This window comes from Carassius auratus, unplaced genomic scaffold (genome assembly GCF_003368295.1).
Source record: "Carassius auratus strain Wakin unplaced genomic scaffold, ASM336829v1 scaf_tig00216702, whole genome shotgun sequence".
Lineage (NCBI taxonomy): Eukaryota > Metazoa > Chordata > Actinopteri > Cypriniformes > Cyprinidae > Carassius > Carassius auratus.
Window position 1 is genome coordinate 6,177 of NW_020528697.1, and position 23,005 is coordinate 29,181.

General features: G+C 38.9%; 1 protein-coding gene across 1 annotated transcript in view; it reads right to left on the minus strand.

The window, feature by feature from the left end:
* Positions 1–432: 432 nt before the first annotated feature.
* Positions 433–23,005, minus strand: part of LOC113098819 (GRAM domain-containing protein 4-like) — a 63,247-nt gene continuing 40,674 nt past the window's right edge. Inside the window, exons 11-18 of the mRNA XM_026263910.1 lie at positions 22,615–22,658; positions 22,414–22,523; positions 21,381–21,535; positions 3,902–4,046; positions 3,251–3,344; positions 2,993–3,083; positions 2,067–2,135; positions 433–1,744 (exon numbers count right to left, since the gene is read on the minus strand). Coding sequence (XP_026119695.1) covers positions 1,646–1,744; positions 2,067–2,135; positions 2,993–3,083; positions 3,251–3,344; positions 3,902–4,046; positions 21,381–21,535; positions 22,414–22,523; positions 22,615–22,658 — 807 coding nt within the window. The 3' untranslated portion in view covers positions 433–1,645. The remainder of the gene's footprint in view (positions 1,745–2,066; positions 2,136–2,992; positions 3,084–3,250; positions 3,345–3,901; positions 4,047–21,380; positions 21,536–22,413; positions 22,524–22,614; positions 22,659–23,005) is intronic.

Consider the following 23,005-nt stretch of genomic DNA (forward strand, 5'->3'; position numbering starts at 1 on the left):
TCTTTGAAAACCCAGAACAGTATTTTCTCATAAAATGATGATCTTTGGAATGTCTTAGATACAAATTATACAAATGTAATTTCCAACATTTAAATAAACTCTTAATATTATAGTGTATCTGTGCAAAGCTCTTCTGTTTAGGGTAGACAAATGAAAAGTGTGACCCACTATAAATATTGTACAATTCCTTAAGTTAGATTTCTCTTATATTTCAACATTACAGGATATTGCCACTGAATTGTTTTACCACTACATCTAAAATTTGCTGCTGGTCAGTTTTTCAATAGTATACACATAGTTGTTCTGGAATAATTCATGACTGAGAATCAAGTTTTTTTTCTTTTTTCGTAACTATGCATTCTTTAGATTTTGTGGTAAAATATGATCTGGATATTTCTCAGTGAGATTCAACCAAAAATTGCTCTAATGGCCTAAAAATTGTCATCAAGATGAGTTTAGAGTCACTTTGTAAAATAAAATAAAGTGCAACCCAGTGTTCGTTTCTGAGTTTGACACCATTCATATCTAATTAGTGTTAGTGATTCTGCTGACTGCCATTACAGTTTAGAAGAAAGGCATTTTAAATAATTTGAAACTACGCTTTCCCAAAGTTAAACTTGGGAAGATATTCTGCTAAAAACACATGAAGCACTCTTTTCTGAGAGGTGAGATTTAAATGAGTTTTAAGTGTGTTTTTGCGCACACAGCAACAATGCAAACACGTAAAAAAAATGCTTTGTTTATCAGCCTTAAAGGTTATTTGCACTCATTTGCAGTGACAAAAATAATTTACATTCATTTTCAATGAAAGTTTTAGATTTCTGGCAACTTGAACAGTGACCATTGCAAAATAACAAAGTGCACAAAGTTTAACTTTAGAACTAACCTGAATATAAAAAATTTATGTATAGTATATAAATAAATTATGCTGACTACAAATATAAATTAAATTTGAGAGTGAAGGTCAAGATAAAATATAGAGCATGAGACACATACTATAACTTTATGTTGTCTGATATTGCTCAAACTCTTATTAAAAGTGATTTCCTGTCAATTTTTGCTGCAAAACATTATAAGTGTTAACACACCTTAAAATGCAATTACTGCAAAATTACATTAAATATTTATCAGTATATTTGTCTTATTTACCGGTTTAAAATATTAAAATTTAGCTTAAAGGCAAATTTAAATGAGAAGGAAATTTCAATGAAATATATCTTAAATATAGCTTTTGATTTGTTTTACCTAACAATTGTGGTTAATTGTCTTTTAAACAAAAATACTGATTAAGTTATTTTATGCTGTCTAAAGTGTTAAAGACCATCCTTCCTGTAACATCTTCCAGACAATAAAACAATAAAACCAGACATGAAATCTGAATCAATGAGAGACAAGTACAAAAAACAAGTCTGTACACTGATCAGTATGCTCATTTTTGAAAAGCATAATACGAAGCCACCCGCATCCCTCAAGTTGGAAAAGCCTCTGCTTTGAGATGCAAAAACCCTCACTGGAATGTCCACTCGCTGAATCTCCTGCTAGTCACATCAGATGCCCACAATCGTACAAATTACAGTCGTTTGAAGTTAACTAGACAGGAAACTATTATCCAAATGAGATATCCTCCAGCAGGATAAAGGGTGAGTTACATCTCAGGGTTGGCTGTGGTCATGATCTTCATGTACTGGGTAAAAATTGTGTCAAAGGCCTCATCTCTGTGTACCATGGCACCAAAGACCAGTGGCTGTGAGAACAAGATGAAGCGATTCACTGTCAGACTTTATTTATTTATTAATCAAAACAATAAACAGACAGCGTAATTATTTTAATGAGGGTGATAAAGTACATCCAACTTTATCAGCATACATACAGTACACTCTTAATGTAATATATATACAATATAGTATAGTTCAGCTGCTTGAATGCTTATATCGTTGCAAAATATAAACTATATTGTTTAGCTCTTATCTGCCTAAATGTGCCTATAAGAGACTTAGATATTTTAAACATTAATATCATGATTTTCTTTGAAGCAGCTTAGAAACTCTGTGTATTTTGAAAAGTACCTTCTGTGTTGATGGAGTGGCAATAGAAATGCCCATTCCAGACCCAGGCAGAACTGATAAAACTTTATACTGTGGAAAAAGAAATCCAAGAGTTACTGTAACAGTAGAATATATATATTACAATATTAAATTTTTTTCTGTATTTTTGATCAATACATATCTATATATTATATATATATATATATATATATATATATATATATATATATATATATATATGATAATAAAGCCTCTCTGACTCTGAATAACTTAAATAAATGAGGGTAAATAAATGATGACAAAGTTTTGGAACACACTGCACAAATTTGCCCAATGTCTTTGCCAATCTGCAAATGTTGTTACTCCATGCTGTAAATCTGAGCAAAAAGGAATCCAGTGTATTCCAGCTGCAAAAACAATATGCATATTTGCTAATCAATGTTATCAATATTATAGCTTTATTACAATAAGCCCGCCTGTAGCTCAAACAGTAGAGCATAGTGCTAACATGGCATGGCAAAAAAACATTTAAAATATTAATGTATAATTTAGAAACTCCAAAAATGTATACATATTTAATTAAAATGCCCTTTACATGCAGGTCTGTGTGAAGTCTCTGATGCACCTACTGCTGTATGACACAAAGGTATAGTCCTCATATGCAATATGTTAGTGAATTATAAATGGTCAAAAGTTCATAAAATTATTTGTATTTTCATTTTTTTGTATTTGTGTGTGTGTGTGTGTGTGTGTGTATATATATATATATATATATATATATATATATATAAATAAATAACATTTAATGAAATAATAATTATTATTATTAATAAACATTTATTAATCTTTTTTTTTTTTTCAGTTAACTCTTTGAGTGTAAGTTTTATTTCAATGACCGAAAATTATTTCAGTCGTTTTTACTTAAAGATAACAACACTTGCACATACCTTCTGGATGTCTGTGATGTCCACCAGTTTGATGACTTTGTTCTTCTTTGAAGATCCTGATCTTGTGCTGGAGCTCTCAAAACACAGGCAGCTGTTTGGATGGACAACCGATGGTAATTATATTGCTACTGCATTACCGTACATCACATGTTAATGTACAAATGTGTGAAACTATTTATAACAGCATAAAACAGAGTGAAAAGTGTTGCCAGCATCTTGCTGTGCTCAACAATCAGATACTGAGCAAATGTTTCTTACTTCTCAGTGACATAGAGCATCCCATTGCGAATGTAGTCAGTCGGCATCTTCCTGTCTCTGTTTATCAGACAGCATCTCCAACCATTCTCACATACTGCAAGAAAACACCACTAAATCACACACTTGTACAAAAGTGTAAAGAGAAGGGAGTAAAAATCTGTTTATGAGGTACAACTGGTGCTGTAAGCAGGATTGACATCGAGTGGTTTAACTAGTTATTGCAGTCCAAATGTAAAAATATTGGAGAGGGCTTTTTTGGGGGGGGGGGTTTTCACCCGGGCCCTTCTCCTCAAACTTAATGCACACACAGGTTGCCAGATTAATGAAACCAACAGAAAGGAGTGCACTTGACAATGAATTAAATGAAATACAGTGTGTATTTCACTTTCACTTTCACTTTCAATTGACAACCCGGGGGGCGAAATACAATTGGGTAAACTGGCAGTGGGTGGGTTTCACAAACCAAAACAAAGACAGTTGTTCGGACACAGAACGCACACTTTCAAAGGAGAATAACTGCCTGTATAATTTTTTTTTTCAATTGAACAAGTATGTTAGTTTTTATGCTTTAGTGGAGTACTTTTCAAGTACTTTTTTCTTTAGGGAAGCAAAGTGTCATAAGATGAATAGCAAGTCTAAGAAAGGTCTCACCAGGCAGAGGTTTCTCATTCTCAGGTAGGTTGAAGACCTCATGGAATACTCCTTTCTTTGTGCTGTGTGAACGGCTACTCTCTTCCTCTCTGGTCACTCCGGCCGGGATGGTAGCTAAACTACTCCGTGAAACCACCGGCTGGATCTAAACATAAAAGGAGTGATGTTAACATATACTATTATAAAAAATGCTGGGTGGTTTCAACCCAACTTTGGGTCAAATATGGACTAACCCAACTTTTGGGTTAAAAATTTAATTACAAAATTTAACCCAACAGCTGGGTTAGTCCATATTTGACCCAAAGTTGGGTTGAAACAACCCAGCATTTTTTAGAGTGTAGAAAGAGAGAGAGAGAGAGAGAGAGAGAGAGATAATAGTGTTTATTTTGATCATTAATACTAAATAGCATTCATTTTGATCACTAATACTGCAAACGTGACGTAGTTCGTTTTTTTTTGTATGTTTGTCATGTGGGTGAGTTTTTTTGTCAGTGTAATGTTTTAAGAGAAGCAACTGCCATTGATCTCATTCAAAAGGGCAAGAGGTCAAGAGGCATTTGTCATTTGTGTAACACTGGGGAAAACGTCTCAGGTTACAAATGTAACCTTTGTTCCCTGAGAATAGGGAACGAGACAATATGTCATCGACATTATGGGGAACGCCTCAGGCGTGACAGGTGTCTGAAATCAAATATAAACTCACAGCAATCATGCTGTAACCTGAGACATTCCCTTTTGAAGGGAACTTCGACAATACGTCATCGACGTTATGGGGAACAAAATACCCACGCCACCATGCTAAAGGGAGTGCATGCCCAATGGCAGTGACAACTGTCAGAACCAGCAATTCAATGAACGCTAGAACCACTCACCCTCAGGTCACACTGGGCTGTCAGTGACAGCACTCCCTACGGTCATAGCCCAAGCTATATGATACCACAGAAAACCTCCATAAACATAGTTTAGTGAAAGGTCTACCTGGGCCTGCTCAAGGGCCTAGGAACACAATTTCGACTTCTTAGAAAGGGTCCCTTCTAGGGAATGTGGCTAGGGAACCCGAGGGAACCCCAGCCAATCACTATTCAGGGGAAAGTGCCACCTGAAATGCCACAAGGCAGGCCTGACCTGGTGTCACTACATAAGACACTACAGACTGTCCACTTCCTGTCTGTCCAAAGACAGAGCCTCTGGACACTTGCCTTTAGGAAGGAATCCAACCCAAGGAACTGCGGAGCAGGCAGTGAACCACTCGGCCCAGATCTCAGAGACGGGATATCCTGGAGAGTATGAGTAAAGCATAGTGCTTTACAACCCTTGCCAGCGAGAGGAGTTTCTCTACTGGATCCATGGATCTACCCAGTGTTTGTGTTTCAAAACACTGAGGAGGATTGTGAGGGCCTAAGGACTGATCTAACTGGGAGGCCTAATGAGAGCCGACTGACCAGACTCAGGAGACCACATTCTCATATTGACCCTCAGTGAGGGGAGCATAAGATCTACCTGGTAGGCAACCAGGGTGTAGCAAGATAAAGAGGGTCCAGGAGGGAACCCGTAGCAGATCATAAAAACTTAAGCCGAGCCTGGGCGCGAGCTCACTTTCGGTAGCTGCCTAAACTGAAAGTAAGCAGCCACTAGCTTACAAAACCCAGCACCACTGTGAAACTACTCTCAGGGAGACCTGGAGAGGCCTACTACCTGACAACCACAGTATGTGGGAGCTCACCTTCAGAGAGGCCTGGTGAAGCCTACTACCTGATAACCACAATATGTGGGAGTTCACCTACAGAGAGGCCTATTACCTGTTACCAGATAACCACCTTAAGTGGAAACTGAAAGTAATTTGGAACTCAACTCCAGGGAGGCCTGGTGAGGCCTACTACCTCACAACCACAGTATGTGGGAGCTCGCCTTCAGAGAGACCTGGTGAAGCCTACTACCTGATAACCACAATATGTGGGAGTTCACCTACAGAGAGGAAACTCAAAGTATGAAAAACCATGACATGAAGGAGCTTACTTTCAGGGAGGCCTGGAAAGGCCTACTACCTGAAAACCATAGCTGATAGTGAGCCAGACTGGCAGTCCAGTTGACTATCTTTGGGGCTTTGCCTTCAGGGAGGCCTTATGAGGCCTACTATCTGATGGTTCAAAAAAGTGGGAACAACACATATAAACTGTTATGACAGGAAGGCCATCACATACTCAGCACAGAAGCCACATCTTCTTTGAGCTTCTCCCTAATTCGCTCTAGCCACCAACTGGGGGAGGCTTCAGGGCCCTAAAGTCCAATACTTTAATTGCTCCTCTAAGAATGACCCGCTAAGTTTATACAGGGAACAAGGTCTGTAGAGAAATACAAATCAGTGTTAGTTATACACAGAATTTTACAAACCAAAAAGTTCACCTGCGGCATACGGAGTGAAGACTCGCCAGAGAGTTCTCAATTAATCTGGAGTCCACCACTTTTACATGCCTAAAAGAGGTGCTCACATCAACCAGTTGCTACGGCGGGCCATCAGAACATAGTTCTCATCATAAGTCCCATCATAAGATAGTTCGCAAACGTCTCGTCAATGGGCGGCATCGACACATAACCATACTCCCTGATCCCCTTAACATCAGCGAAATTACCCCGCTGATGTCGATGAATACGGGCAGAGTACGGTTTCTTCCATGCCCTCTCGATCTCTGAATGGAGATCAGGAAGGAATGGAAGGCTCTGCTGAGCTGGTAGTCTATGTTCAGGGAGAAACCGATCATCCAAATGACCGCGAATGATCTCTCCCTGAGCGCGCTGCCATGGCAACTGAAGTTTGTCAGTGGTGTGCTCCATAACTTCCACCAACTCTGTGTACACAGGGCAGGATGGCTGACGAGGTTGAGGATCTAAATCATCATCCTCAGCTATCTCTTGCCCAGCCCGAAGAGCACTCGCTGCAGTATCAGTAGGAGAATCGTCTCCGTCATCCACCTGCAGCTCACTCTCATCAGCCGATGATGCGTCCGAGAGGTTAACACCCCTCTCGAGACTGTTAGCGAGCTCCATCTGGGAGCCCCATAAAGTGCGTCGCCGCTCTGCCTCGGCACGAGCTGGACCCGATCCGCGAGGACCAGATGCTGAACTCTCTTCCCTCGAGAAGAGAGCCAGACGAGAGCGGAGCGTTCTCATAGGAAAACGCTCACAATTTGCACAGGACGCTCCCTCTTCACCCAAACAATACACACACATCTCATGAGTGTCACCCGGCGACAAATATCTTGGGCACGGGTCAGCACATTTAAATTTTAGGACTTGCCTTAGATGTGCGTTTCATTTTCGCTGTAAGCAGACGTTTAAATCAGACAAAACAGTCCCTGAAGATGAAAAGGATATTGTCATGGTTTCAAGGCGCCCTTTTTATATATCCAGGTTGCACGCTCATCATTCAAGCTGATGATTCACGGCTGTCGCCGGTCAGCATGATTGCTGTGATTTGATATTTGATTCAGACACCTGTCACACCTGAGGCGTTCCCCATAATGTCGATGATGTATTGTCGAAGTTCCCTTCGAAAGGGAACTGGGCATTGAAATGCTTGTGATGAGGCTCAGACATACAGTGACAATAACAAGACATAAGTCATAGACGTACATGGAGAGCACTGAGGTTCTTGAGTGACTACAGTGCCCATAGACAGAAAGACATGGATTACCATTATATTCCCATAAGTGGAAGTAATAGGCAGTGTTTGGAATAACGGCGTTTAAATGAACGGCGTTAGGTAACGACATTATTTTTTCAGTAACGGGGTAATCTAACTAATTACTTTTCTCGTCGTTACAACGCCGTTACCATTACTTGAAAGTAAAATGTGGTGCGTTACTATGCATTGATTTAATAAACTATGTAATCCGAACACACCCCTGGCTCACACAGCGAGTGTGGAGGTGGGTTAAAAACGAGATAAGCGATTATGATTGGCTAAGGCAGAGTCATCTGTTTCATGGTAGCCAATCAGAGCCAGTGTTTTTACACACATGCCGGCACACGCACCAGCGCCAGCGGCGCCAAACACACACACAGGCAACAGCTACACAGAGATTCGCAGCAGCAGCAGAGATGGCGACTCAGGAGCAATCTGATGAAAAGTTGCCATTTTCAAGGTGGAGATATAAGCACTACTTCAAATTAATTGTGGTAAAAGCCAAGAACGTGTATGTAATGTGTACATATAATGTGTGACACACACATCTACAAAGCTAGTGGCCCAAAACAGTTTTCTTACAAAGATAATACTTGAAGTGCAGGATAAAACTCTTGCTGTCTGTTGACGTGCAATACATATGAAAGTTATGTACGAACACGTTTTTTTGTTTTTTGTTTTTTACAGTAACGCAAATAGTTACTTTCCCTGGTAACGAGTTACTTTTATTATAGAGTAATTCAGTTACTTACTCATTTACTTTTTGGAACAAGTAGTGAGTAACTATTACTAATTACTTTTTTAAAGTAACGTTCCCAACAGTGGTAATAGGTACAATAAAGGTAATCAGTGTTTAGAGTTATGGTGTACATAAGAAGTCCTGAGGTATTGTGATTACTGGGGTAGAACGGTGTCTAAAATGTCATTGTAGAGTGCGTAGAGCTACAATGGAGGAAAATTAAAGTGGCAGTGCAGATGCAATAAATAAACTTAAGAGCAGCACACATTCAGATGTATTCCTGAGTAGAGCAATGTCCAAAAGTCATTGTAGTGTGTCACAGAGTAATAAAAAAGTGGCAGTGCAAGTACAATGAAATTAAACCACTGATCTATATATATAACTGGATCGCTCATCACGTTCTAAACTGCCAACAGGCAGTGAAGCCACCGGAAGTGTTCGATCGGCCATTTTACTAATCCCTACCAGCAGAGAGCACCATTGAGTTACATTCAAACCGCTGTCCTAAATAACTCGATTTGAAGCTGATCAGTCAAAACGGGACTCGTTTTTATGTTATGTGTAATAAAGTAATGTTTACTTCAGATGTCATCTGCAGTGTTTACGGTCTTTTGGGGCAGGATAAGCGATATATGTAAATTGTGTAGGTGGGTGTGTCTGCTGCGCACTGACGACACAGGTAACTGATCAAACACATAAAAATGGCTTATTTCTTTATGAACAAAATTATTCAGGAATTATTATACATGAAAGTATTAGTATCAGAAATGGATTTTAATATATTAAAATGAATAATACAATTATGTTGTTAATATTGCTCTAATGCATTTTTTTTTTTTATTTACTATCTGGGAAATAAAGCTTAGTATTTATTTCTTAAATCCGTACTGTATATAGTCAGTTATTTCTCTGAATAAATTCAGATTTCAGAACAAACACTTCGTTCTTTGTTATATGTTTGAGGTCGTGTCCGTCTGATGTTTATCATGTTCATGATGCTCACTAAGTAGGGGAAATTCCCGACATTAAAAAAATAACCGTTTACATTCCTAGGGTGTTTGCATTGTACAGAGATACTTCATATTTTATAAACGCTGACTTGTTAGGTGATGTTTTCTCATTAAAATCATACAAATTCCTATTAATTCAATGGAACGTTTTCGCACACTAGGGATTACCAATATGGCGGCGCGGTGGCTTCACTTTAATGACATCATGAGCAATCCAGTTCTATATTATAGATCAGTGAATTAAACATAAGAGCAGCATGTATTCCGTTTTTTTTTTTCATGTAGTATTCATTTTGTACAGATTCCCAAAACAATCAAACCACTCAAACATTCAACTATTTCTACCTCTAATGATCTAATAATGCACTATTGTGGAAACCAAGGTTAAACTAAAAATAAACAAATAAAATAAATAAATAATAATAAATAAATCCTTTAATAGTATCTCAATGATACTGAAATAGCACTGGTGGAAACAAAGTGATCCTTTTTGTCTTGAATGACACTAAGCACACACAAAGCTACCCATCACATAGTCTGTGAAAATGGATTCAAAATGGCACATTTAGCTGTACACATTGTCTGATGTAGCTTGATGCTAACGTTAGCTCTAATGCTACTAATAGCAGGTGCATTTCTTCTTTATAATGCATTTCTGTCACAATAATTCACGTAAGGTTGTAAGAAAATGTTTTGTTGTATTTTATAGTTTTATAGACTTTTGATAAATAAGGGGTAAATGCATACTGAGCCTGACGTGAGATCGCTGCTTTGTTGCTTTGCAAACATTGAAATTCCACAAAAAAGGCTGATAAATGTGATTAATGATAAAAGAATGTAGCCCAGTGCTAAAAAACATTTCAGTTATCTAAGTGCTAAATAATTTAGATTAATTAAGGTTCATAATTATACATTAGAACTAAAGAAATTATCTTAAAGATATAAAAAATTTGAATTTAGAAGTAAGCTCAAGAAACATATTTATTGTAGTTCATTTCCATTCTATTCATTTAGGGTAAGTGAAAGGGATTATGGGAGTTGTATTTTTGTTATTCAATTGTTTGTTTTAAGTATGTGTTTAAATTTATTTTAAGGGTTTTGTTTAAAGAATTTCATTGGTAAAGTGAAATGTGTAATGTAACATGTAATATTTTGATGTTTGGTAGTAAAAAAAAATAATAATATATGACGTTTGGTATGCATGGAATGACGTGAGGTGAAAGGTGAACAACCGGGAAAAAAGAGGAAGAGAGACGATATAGCGGAGCAGAAGTTGCTTCGAGAAATCGCTCCGTGTTTTAGTGTTTGGACATTAAAATAGAATGTGACAAACGTTGTATAGTTTCCAGTTGGACTTTGGCTGTGTTTGTGCACACAGTCGGACTGAATTGTGAACTTGAAAACCGAACATTTTGTAGTTATTGAAGTTTTGCCAAAGCTAACATTTCGCCGCCGAGAGGAAGTCTGCCGTGTGAGTGATTTCCAGTCCATGGACATCGCGTGTGAGAGACTTGCATGCCTGTGACGGTGCGGTTATTCGACGGACGAACTTCATTTGGGATTAAGGTATCTTAAATTGTTTTTTCCTTGCTCCAAAGGGAGAGAAGGGGTCATTTTGTTTATTGGCCACGCCGAACACAAGCAACGCTCCAGGCCTGCAACGGTTTATTGTTATATTTTTGCTCTTTTGCCGACTAGGATTGGGGTGGGCGAATCACGGGTAGTGTGTGTGTGAGTGTGGGCCCGTGTGTATGTTTCATGTTAATGTGTTATGTACTGTATTTTAGCTTACTGTTAAATGTTAGCTAAAGTGAGGCTAATGTTGTCACAAACGAGACAGGAGGCAGACAGGATGGACCGTTTGAGAGTTTTATTAGCAGAATGCTCCGAACCAGACGGGAATATCAGAGTGAGAGCGAGTATGGACCAATATCTATACAACTGAACGATCTCTGATCACAGTAAGTGGAAGTGGAATCACCGAAGGAGGACTGAAGGCAGAAGAAGACTGGCCGATCTTTGAGGGTTCTCAGAAGATTTGCGGATTCTCAGGCGAGTGTTGAGATAGAGTCTGTAAGCCATGTAATGACGAGATCAGACGGAGACTGAAGGTTGAGAGTGGGTATATAAGGGTGAGCATTGATGAAGGATAGCAGGTGACGGTGATGAGGATGAAGAGATACAGGTGATGACAATTAATATTCAGGGGATGACGAGCGAGTGGGTGGAGGGAGTGATGATGATGGTGGTGGAATCCTGACAGTACCCCCCCTCCCGAGGCGGCTCTTGACGCTTGAGAAGAGGGGCATTGGCGACGGCGAGGCCTACCACGACCTCTGGGGGCAGGACGATCAGGATGCTCTGCATGAAACTGGGTGAGGAGGGTTGGGTCCAGAATGTCTTCGCGGGGTACCCATGAGCGTTCCTCGGGGCCATAATCCTCCCAGTCGACTAGATATTCCAGCCGGGGGCCTCGTCGCCGCGAATCCATGATGTTGCGGACACGGTAGATAGGCTCCTCTTCTACTGGAACGGGAGGAGGAGGTAAGTCCCTAGGTCCTGGATCTGAGGGAGGAGAAGTGACAGGATCAATGAAGGGTTTTAACAAGGAGACGTGAAATGAGGGTGAAAACTTGTAATGAGGTGGGAGGTTGAGCCTGTAAGTGACTTCATTCAGCTGCCTCTGCACGGTAAATGGTCCGATGTATCGGGGACTCAGCTTACGGCAGGGCAGGCGAAGGCGGATGTCTCTGGTTGAAAGCCACACCTTCTGACCCGGTTGGTACTGGGGAGGGTCTGTCCGTCGACGATCGGCTTGGGTCTTGTGCCTTCGCACTGCCTGTTGGAGGTGAACGTGAGCTGAGTCCCATACCCTCTCGCTCTGATGGAACCAATAGTCAACGGCTGGAACCTCCGAGGGCTCCCCAGACCAAGGGAATAGAGGAGGTTGAAAACCCAGGATACATTGAAAAGGAGTGAGCCCGGTGGTGGATTGCCTGAGAGAATTCTGGGCGTATTCAGCCCAGGGGAGGTAGCGGCTCCAGCTGTCCTGGTACTGGTGGCAATATGACCTGAGGTACCGTCCTATCTCCTGGATCTTCCGCTCAGTCTGGCCGTTCGTCTGAGGGTGGTATCCTTAGGATAGACTAACAGTTACCCCAAGTAGTCGGAAGAAGGCTTGCCATACCCGAGATATGAACTGCGGACCTCTATCCGATACTATATCTTCGGGAATTCCAAAATTTCTGAAAACATGGTGGAACAAAGCCTCCGCGGTCTCAAAGGCGTAGGGGGTCCAGGTAAGGGGATCAGCTTGCAAGCCTTCGAGAACCGATCCACTGCTACTAGAATACAGGTGAAGTTGTTAGATTTAGGAAGGTCAGTCATGAAGTCTACACCTAGATGAGACCATGGACGACGGGGTATAGGAAGAGGTACGAGTTTACCCTCCGGGAGTTTTCTGGGAGTATTAGTGATGGCGCAGACTGAGCACCCTTGGACAAACCGGGAGACATCTTGGGAGATAGATGGCCACCAGTACCGTTGACTGAGGAGCGAGAGGGTACGCCTGCTACCTGGATGACCAGAGCCCGGAGCTGTATGAGCAGAGTCTGGACCTCCCGGCGGAGCGAGATGGAGACGGTTTTCCTGGGATATCTGATCGTCTATGTCCCAGAGGATTGGACAGGCGAACACGGCTGGAGGGAGAATGGGTTCAGGGCGGTACTCCTCAGACGAGGAATGATAGAGGCGAGAGAGAGCGTCAGCTTTTCCATTCTTACAGCCGGGTCGGTAGGTAACAACGAAATCAAAACGGGTGAAGAAGAGAGCCCAGCGGGCCTGACGAGGATTGAGCCGCTTGGCTTCTTTGAGGTATTCCAGATTACGATGATCGGTGATTACTTGAAATTGGTGATTGGCTCCCTCCAGCCAATGCCTCCACTCTTCCAAGGCAAGCTTGATTGCAAGCAGTTCCCGATTTCCGATGTCATAGTTTCGCTCCGCCGGGGACAGCTTCTTGGAGAAGAAGGCACATGGATGGAGTCTGGAAGGTTCACCCTGCCGCTGGGAGAGGACTGCTCCTACTCCAGTAGAAGACGCATCAACCTCGACGACAAATGGCAGATCTGGATCAGGATGGGCGAGGACGGGAGCGGTTGAAAAGGCGTCTTTTAATTGTTGGAAGGCTTGGATGGCTTCTGGGGAGAAGGATAGAGACTTGGTCTGGCCCTTCAAAGAGGAGGTCAGAGGAGCACTGATAATGCTGTAGTTATGGATGAATCTCCTATAAAAGTTGGCAAATCCGAGGAATCTTTGAAGCTCTTTCACTGTAGTGGGCTGCGGCCAGTTCCGGATGGTATCCACCTTCCTCTGGTCCATTTGCACACCATGCTGATTTATGATATAGCCCAAAAATTGTACCGACGTGGTGTGAAACTCACATTTCTCCAATTTCAGGAATAAGTGATGGACTCTCAATTTCTGCAGGACCAGAGTGACATGGCGTCTGTGTTCAGGAAGTGATGATGAATAGATGAGGATATCATCCAAGTAGACTACAACAAATCTATTGAGGTACTCTCGGAACACTTCATTCATATAATTCTGAAAGACTGCAGGGGCGTTGGATAGGCCGAACGGCATTACCCTGTACTCATAGTGGCCGGAAGGGGTGACGAAAGCAGTCTTCCGACGGATACGAATTAAATTGTATGCACTGTGCAGATCCAACTTCGAGAATATACGGGCCCCACGTAGTTGTTCCAGGGCTGCTGGGACCAGAGGAAGGGGGTAGCGAAATTTGACCGTTTGGGAGTTGAGATGGCGGTAATCAATACACGGTCGCAAGCCTCCATCCTTCTTAGCCACGAAAAAGAAGCTGGAAGCAGCAGGTGAAACCGATGGTCGGATGAACTGCTGCTGAAGGGCTTCATTCACATACTCCTCCATGGCCTTCTGTTCCGGGATGGAGAGAGGGTAGATACGGCCTTTAGGTAGAGTGGCTCCAGGTAGCAGGTCGATGGCGCAGTCCCATGGCCGATGAGGTGGTAACTTGGTCGCCAACTGCTTGCTGAACACATCCTGGAACCCCCTGTACTCAGCAGGAATCTCCACTTGATGCTGGACTTCTGGACTCTCAACTGAAGTCGAACAGACTGGGAGTTTGGGTTTGAGCACGGAGGACAAAGAAGAGGGAGAAGATAGGGCTTTCTTCTTGACTGGAGCTAGACAGGTATGTGTACAGTTTTCTCCCCAACGAAGAACCTCCCCGGATTTCCAGTCAATGGTGGGCTGATGTTGGATCAACCAGGGGCGTCCCAGGATGAGCTCAGCAGTAGACTCCTCCAGCGCCAAGAATGAGATCTCTTCTGTGTGTAAACAGCCAATGCGGAGCGTTAATGTGGGAGAGACATGACTGATTCGACCTTGACCCAGCGGCTTTCCTTGGATGGTTTGAACTCTGAGCTCTTGAAGGCTGCGGCGCTTGCGGACGTTCAGTTTTTGGAGGAGCTGGGTTGAAATAAAGTTCCCCGCTGAACCGGAGTCGAGAAGGGCTTGCGCTGAGACACAGATATGCGGGGTTAGTAGATGAACCATGGTACGATTTAAAGATTCCACTTTAGGAGGGATCTGAATGGAGCTTACCGCAGAACGTTGAGGTCGAACAGGACAGGAGCAGATGAGGTGATTGTCGCTCCCGCAGTACAGACAGAGGTGAAGCTGGATACGACGCTGGCACTCAGAAGGAGTGAGATGGGTGGAGTCCACTTGCATGGGCTCAGGTGCTGGAGGAGAAGCAATGGGAAACTCGAATGGTCTTCTGAATGAGGTTCTCAATTCCCATGGAGTCATCATAAACAACCAATAGCTGACGGATGTTCGGATTCAGGCCGTGGCGGAAAGCGGTAATCAGGGCCGACTCGTTCCAGCCACAGGATGCCGCCAGGGTGCGAAACTGGAGGGCATACGTACTGACAGAGGAGTTTCCTTGACGGAGATTGTAAAGCTGATCGTGAACTGAGAGATCTGAAACAGCCTGGCCAAAGACTTCCTTAAAATGAGACATGAAACCTGACAGGGACTTTAACACTGGGGAATCTGAATTCCAAAGAGATTGTGCCCACTGGAGAGCTCTGCCAGAGAGTAGAGAAATAATAAAGGCCACCCGGGCGGAATCATCGGTAAACTGATGCGCTTGCATTTGGAAATATAGTGAAACCTGAAGCAAAAAACCGCTGCAATCCTCCGCCTCACCACTGAACGGCGCTGGTCGGGCCATGGGACTCGCAGAGGCAGCCGGCGAAGTAGCGGGTGTTTGCGGAAGTTGATGTTGGCGTGCAGAGTGAAGGATTGCTTCAGGGATGGCGGAAGGGTTGTCCGGTAAAGAAGAGAAGATTGACTGGCGCACTGCTCGCACTAGTTCGGCAAACGGGTCTTTACTGGGATTAAGTTAAGAACCCAGGAACGCCCTTTAGTACCAGGAGATAGGCCTAGGGGGCGCTACAAGAATAATGCGGATAATGTGTCATACCTAGCGGAGGTGTGAAAGACTCGTTTGGTGAGAAGAATAGAACCATGAAACAGGGAATTTTCAAAGGCAACACACATACAGAGAACACAGGAGTGTTTATATGTGAGATCTTTCAGAGGTGAAAAGTGCCATAAATCAATCTGATTAGCCTTCTCTAAAAACACACACAACATGGCCTTAGAAAATATTTAATAAAATTCACAGTTTTACAGATTAGATTATGAAATTTCTAATGAAGTTTTGAAAGACTTGTGGCTTTATCTATGCTGTATCTCTAAACTCATATCTTACATCAACAATTTTTATAATATTTTTATTTTTGTTTTTATGTTTGAGCTTATATATCTCTATTATCATAACAGTCTGAGTGATTCTGATTCCTGAACAGTAAACTTTGAAGTGTCAGCTTTGTGAAAAAATGTTGTTTATGTATCTAGTCAGAAAGAACCATTGAGCAGAAACCTTTTTAATTTTGGGTATGTGATTTCTGTCTCCATGACAAAAAAGTGGGGTGACTGGTGAGGGTATATATTATATACGTATATATATTTTTTCTTTTCTTTACCAGTAAGTGTGTTCCCTTTCCTTTTGCACTGCTAACGCAATGCTCTACCGCTGAGCCACAGGAACTTATATTGCGAATACTCTGAAAGTCCTCATTTCTTTGTGATTTCGCATTGAGAAAATTTATTTTTGATTTGTTTGACACTTCTCACATGAAATTTGACCTGAAGTGATGAGCCATGATCCAGCTTTGCTTGCAAAGACTGAGATGTTCCTTTTATACTCAAACATGATCCCCAAACCTATTACCAATTCACCTACTGTGAACTGTTTCAAAATGGTTTAATTTTGATATTCCATAATCTTTCACTAGTATTTGGCCTCTGTCCCTCTACGTTTTTGGCGTAATACATTTAAGTTGGTCAGTGAAAACTCTGGAAATCTTTTCTTTGTATATTTGTCAACTAAATAAATGCAAAAGAGAATCAACAAATCACAGATTCCTGATTTTACAAAACCTCCCAACTTTTCTGGAATTGGGGTTGTAATTGTCACAAAAAAAAAAATAGGTAACACTTTAGAATACTGTTTCTTACTTACTACATAACTAATAAGGAATTATTGAAGAACTAACAGGTGATTATTCATTAACACTTAACTCACTACTGCTAACTACTAAGGAAGATGTGTTAATTAATCAGTATGTAATATGATTTTATGATTATGTTAAGTAACAGTTAGCTAATCAATAACTAATGTATTCTGTCATATCTCCTGATGAACTACTATTAATTATCTACTAGTTAGGGTTCAAGAAAAATAACTATGAAGTAACTACTAATGAACAGTTTTCCACAATTACATTGAATTGTGACCCTTTCATATAAATGTTATTAGCAATAGTAGTAGTAGTATGAAAATGCAATATTAATAAATGCAATATATTTTATAGAGGTTTTGCCTATGTAGTAAATTGTTTTGTGAGTGTGTTTTGTAAGAAATCAGCTTCCTATAGGAACCCCACCATGACTCCAGTGCCTTGCGATAACTTACCTTAGTTTTTATATTTTATATACAGTACTGTATGTGTGCCTCCTCAGGATATACCACATTATCATTAATTATATTTCTTTATGTAAGGCAAAGCCTCAGGAAAAGTGAAAATACAGGTATCCAATTTGTAATTAATGAAGAATTATAAAATAATTATGCAGGACTTATTTTGAACCTGAAACATTAGGCCTATTCTAAAGTGAAAATATTGGGAACCCATTAGTAATTAATAAAGAATTATCAGATAATTCCTTAAGAATTACCTAGAATCTGAAACAGTATTCTAAAGTGAAAACATAGGGAACCCATAAGTAATTAATAATTAATTATCAAATAATTATGCAGGACTTATTTTGAACCTGAAACATTAGGCCTATTCTAAAGTGAAAATATTGGGAACCCATTAGTAATTAATAATTTTTTTTTAGATAATTCCTCAATAATTACTTAGAATTTGAAACAATATTCTAAAGTGAAAACATAGTGAACCCATTAGTAATTAATAATTAATTATCAAATAATTATGCAGGACTTATTTTGAACCTGAAACATTAGGCCTATTCTAAAGTGAAAATATTGGGAACCCATTAGTAATTAATAATTTTTTTTTAGATAATTCCTCAATAATTACTTAGAATTTGAAACAATATTCTAAAGTGAAAACATAGTGAACCCATTAGTAATTAATAATTAATTATCAAATAATTCTGCAGGACTTATTTTGAACCTGAAACATTAAGCCTATTCTACAGTGGAAATGTTGGGAACCCATTAGTAATTAATAAAAAATTATTAGCTAATTCCTCAATAATTACTTAGAATTTGAAACAGTATTTTAAAGTGAAAACATAGTGAACCCATTAGTAATTAATAATTAATTATCAAATAAATATGCAGGACTCATTTTGAACCTGAAACATTAGGCCTATTCTAAAGTGGAAATGTTGGGAACCCATTAGTAATTAACAAAGAATTATCAGATAATTCCTGAATAATTACTTAGAATCTGAAACAGTATTCTAAAGTGAAAATATAGGGAACCCATTAGTAATTAATAATTAATGATCAAATAATTCTGAAGGACTTATTTTGAACCTGAAACATTAGGCCTATTCTAAAGTGAAAATGTTGAGAACCCGTTAGTAATTAATAAAGAATTATTCAGCTGTGCAACGTGATCTCATGAGAATAAGTGTATTTTTACATTAAATGTGGTTCTACAACACGTACATTTACTTACATTTCCATGCACATAAAAATGTACAACCTTGACGTATTTATAGCAGTAAAACTTACAAATACTTACGTGTTAGCAGCTAAAAAAACGTAAATAATCTAACGTAAAGTGTGAATGTATATGAATTCCAATGTATTAATATTAAAATCGTTGCTTTAATGATTTAAATCTGTTGTATTTGTCATATACATGTTTTTAGTGAATTTATTGAAAGCAGTTTACTCATCTACTTAATAGGAAGTAACATTTCTGTGCATGCTGCAAACTCGTTTCGGGGATTACATAATATTAAACAAGACTACACTTTGAAACCTTAAAATGAATACAATTTATGTAATTGTTTAACCATTTCGTAATATTTTGCTGTGCGATTTTCTCCTATCCAATGACTGGCATTACAACCATAGATACACAAAAGCACAGCATAAAATTACAAATCACATCCATTTTATTTGTTTGCTGTACTCCATATCTTTAGAATCCAGATGTTTGCAAGGAACATATCCAAATTCAGCCCTTTATCAATCGATCTTCATCTTCATTCTCAGCAACAGCGACCGTCACAGTCAAATCCCGCGCTCGTTATGATTCGAATTTGAAAATAGCGCCAGTGCGCCATCCATAGACAGTAAAAGAAAGGCGCCACCCTCGAGAAACGTTACGACATGGTTTACGGCACTGATATCGAACGCTCATTGGTTCTCACCCAATTCGTCAAAGATTGCGACATGCCGTGTTTCAGTTCAATCAATCAATCACCTTTATTTATATAGTGCTTTAAACAAAATACATTGCGCCAAAGCACTGAACAACATTCATTTGGAAAACAGTGTCTCAATAATGCAAAATGATAGTTAAAGGCAGTTCATCATTGAATTCATTGATGTCATCTCTGTTCAGTTGAAATAGTGTCTGTTTTAATTTGCAATCAAGTCAACGATATCGCTGTAGATGAAGTTGATAGACATTTTAAATCAGTACTGCGCCAGTGTGCCTTCAGAGAAGACAGATTCATAATTTCACGGATTAATAAATTAAATTCTGCTCTGTACCCTATAAAAACGATTACCTCCAGAGACGACTGCGACTGGAACTCATTATCATTTGAACTACTTTTGGTACCACTTTTGATATTTTCGCAAAAAATACATGATTAATCTTACGTTTGTTTGTCTGTTATTTGTTTATTTATAACAGTAGCATTGTTAGTTTTAAGAAATGCTTATGGGTAGGTGTAGGATTAACGTTAGTGGCTCAAAATAACGTTTTAATGTTATATTTTTACTAAAATTGTGTTTTATTATGTTTTATTCTTTTAACATTCTGTATAAAATGGGTAGGTTTATGTTTGGGTGGGGTTTAGGGATCTTACATTTGTCAAAAAAAATTATAAAAAGGGAAAATATACATAAATATAAATATTTTTTAAATCTGATTCGCATTGAAAAGCAGCTTCATGAGCAAATTTCTATGGATAACTGACTGGTCAGAGAAGGCGTTCTATCTGTACGTATTTGAGGTTGTTTTTACGTAAATTTAGTTACGTATCGAACCTGTAATTAAGTCCAGATAATTTAGCAGGACTTCTAAATTGAACCTATTAGTAAATAATAATAAACTACATCATTTTGACTAAAAACAAGCTATAAAAGTAATCATAAACTTTGTAAAATACTCTCATCTGTTTATTTCAGATGAGAAAATTTCTTAATACAGCATATTTTATTCAGTTTTAACATGTATACTGCCCACATTTGAACTAATTTAACAAACATTTCATAATCAAAAGTTAAACATTTAGAAGCAAACAAAATCCATATTTCATTTCTATTATAGGGTAATAAGTGGGCTGTAACAAAGTTGCTACTGTATCTGTACTTTTACTCAAGTACTTGATTTATGGGACACAGCCTGATTATTATAGTGTTTTTTTGCTTATAACTGTTCAGTATTAGTTATTTCATAGTTATTTTTCTTGAACCTTAACTAGTAGATAATTAATAGTAGTTCTTCAGGAGGTATCACAGAATATATTAGTTACTGATTAGCTAACTGTTACTTAACATAATCATAAAATTATACTACATACTGATTAGTTAACACATCTTTCTTAGTAGTTAACAGTAGTGAGTTAAGTGTTAATTAATAATCACCTGTTAGTTCTTCAATAATTCCTTATTAGTTATGTAGTAAGAAACAGTATTCTAAAGTGTTACCAAAAAATACATATATATTTTTTTAATCTTTTGATTTTGTAGTGATACAAAACTGGACGTTTCTTTGGTAGATTCACCCAGTAACATCAATTGGGTCATTGGGACTATATGGCCATTTTGATCCATTTGAGCACAGACAAAATTCATATTACACTCTGCATCTAGATTAAAACACACAAAAATAAAGAAAGGCCTCATCACACACACACACACACACACACACACACACACACACACACACACAGGTGCTGGGAGAAGCACATCACAATACCTACCTTCTCACACCCAGACAGCTGGGACGGAAAAATCAACAGATTACATGTGACCATCATGTCAACTATCTACACTGATGTTTCCCCTACGAGGGAACACCCATCACTCTCATGCACACGTGTTTACAGTGCCTGACACTTTGAAACAAATGTTTCAAAAAGGTAAGACATTTAAAGTATGAAAACACCCAAAAGGCTGGTGTTAAAGCATGACATTGTTTCTTTCTCTCTCACCCGTCGTGACACAGTGGCATTGCTGCGTTCTTTCAGCTGAGGGTCGGTGGGTAGGCTGTTCCACATGATATGTGGAGTGTCGTATTTGTCTCTGAGTTTTGGGCAGCTCTTAAACAGGAAGTCTATAATAAAGAACTTGATGCCTGCATAAAGCCCTGCCAGAGAAAAGACACACACCATGAGAATTATAAAACAACTACTTTAGACTGCTGGATTTTAGCACAAAAAGTTTTAGATTTTATTACATTTAAGAATTCAACTTTCATTTTATGGACCATGATAGAAGCACACTTAATTTCCTAGAATCCTCTGATATGCTAAAATAAAACTTTAGACAAAATTTCTAATTTTAAACTAAATTCTTAAACTCCCTGAAATTTTATAAATGCACACAACCTTTCAAAAGTATGTATGTATTTAAGATAAGTAAAAACAGTAATATTGTGAAATATTATCACAATATCAAATCTGTTTTCTATTTTAATACAGTTTAAAATTTAACTTATTTCTGTGGTGGATGATTACTCCAGTCTTCAGTGTCACGTGATTCCTCAGAAATTATTGCTGATTTGGTCCTCAAGAAACATTTGTTATTACCAATGTTGTGCTACATAAATTGTGAAAAGTGTGATACTTTTTTTTTTTCTATCTCAGGATGCTTTGACTAGATCTTTTTTTTTTTAACAATGTAAAAATCTTTTACTTTTTATGTTACTTTTGATAAATAATAAAAAAAAATGCTTCCATCCTGAATTAAAGTTTTAATAATAATAATAATAAAAAAAGACAACAACAAATTATCAACCCAATTTGTAGTCACAATTCACGAAGTGCACAATTCAGTGAACTCCCCCTGAGGAAAAATTTGTCTTAAATATACCCATTCAGAACCACAACACAACAGACATGCCTATGTTTGATATATAAAGCAACACTAAGCCATTTAGAATGACAACGTTTGTTTGTGTGTGAATGTTATTAGTGTGTATGGGGTGTTTATGTTACGTGAAGAGTTATGGGTAATGATTCTCACCGATCATGAAACCCATCAACTTGTAGGGCAGGACGCAAGAGGAGATGAAGGCCACCCACAGAGCGATGTACAATTTCTGAGTGATCTCAGGCTGAACCCACATGAACAAACTGATATACACATATCAGTGTACAAAAAAAGCATTGAAATATAATTTGTCCTATCATATTAATTTCCATGAACTTTAAAAGAGCTACTTACTTTTTGATTTTCTCCAAAACATCTGCCATCTTACCAAAAAGATTCTGTAGAGACATTAATTTATGTCGGTCAAAAAGAACAATATGCAAAATGACATTTTAGACAAGAGTCCATAAAATTTCAAATCACAAGAGACATTAAAAAATTAAGAATTGTTTATTATGACTATATTTCAGGTTATACAATAAAAGTCTTCAAAAAACTATTAAACAATGACCAAAAAAGTTCACAGACTTGTCTAGATCACAGACTCTGCTCACACAGATCTGATGTACTTTTTGCATTCTCTCAAATAACTTCATGAGGTGTATCCTGTTTTACTTTTTAAAAGGAATTTCCATGTATGCTTAACAGTTGGTGGCTGCTTATCCTTCACTATCAGGTCCAAAAA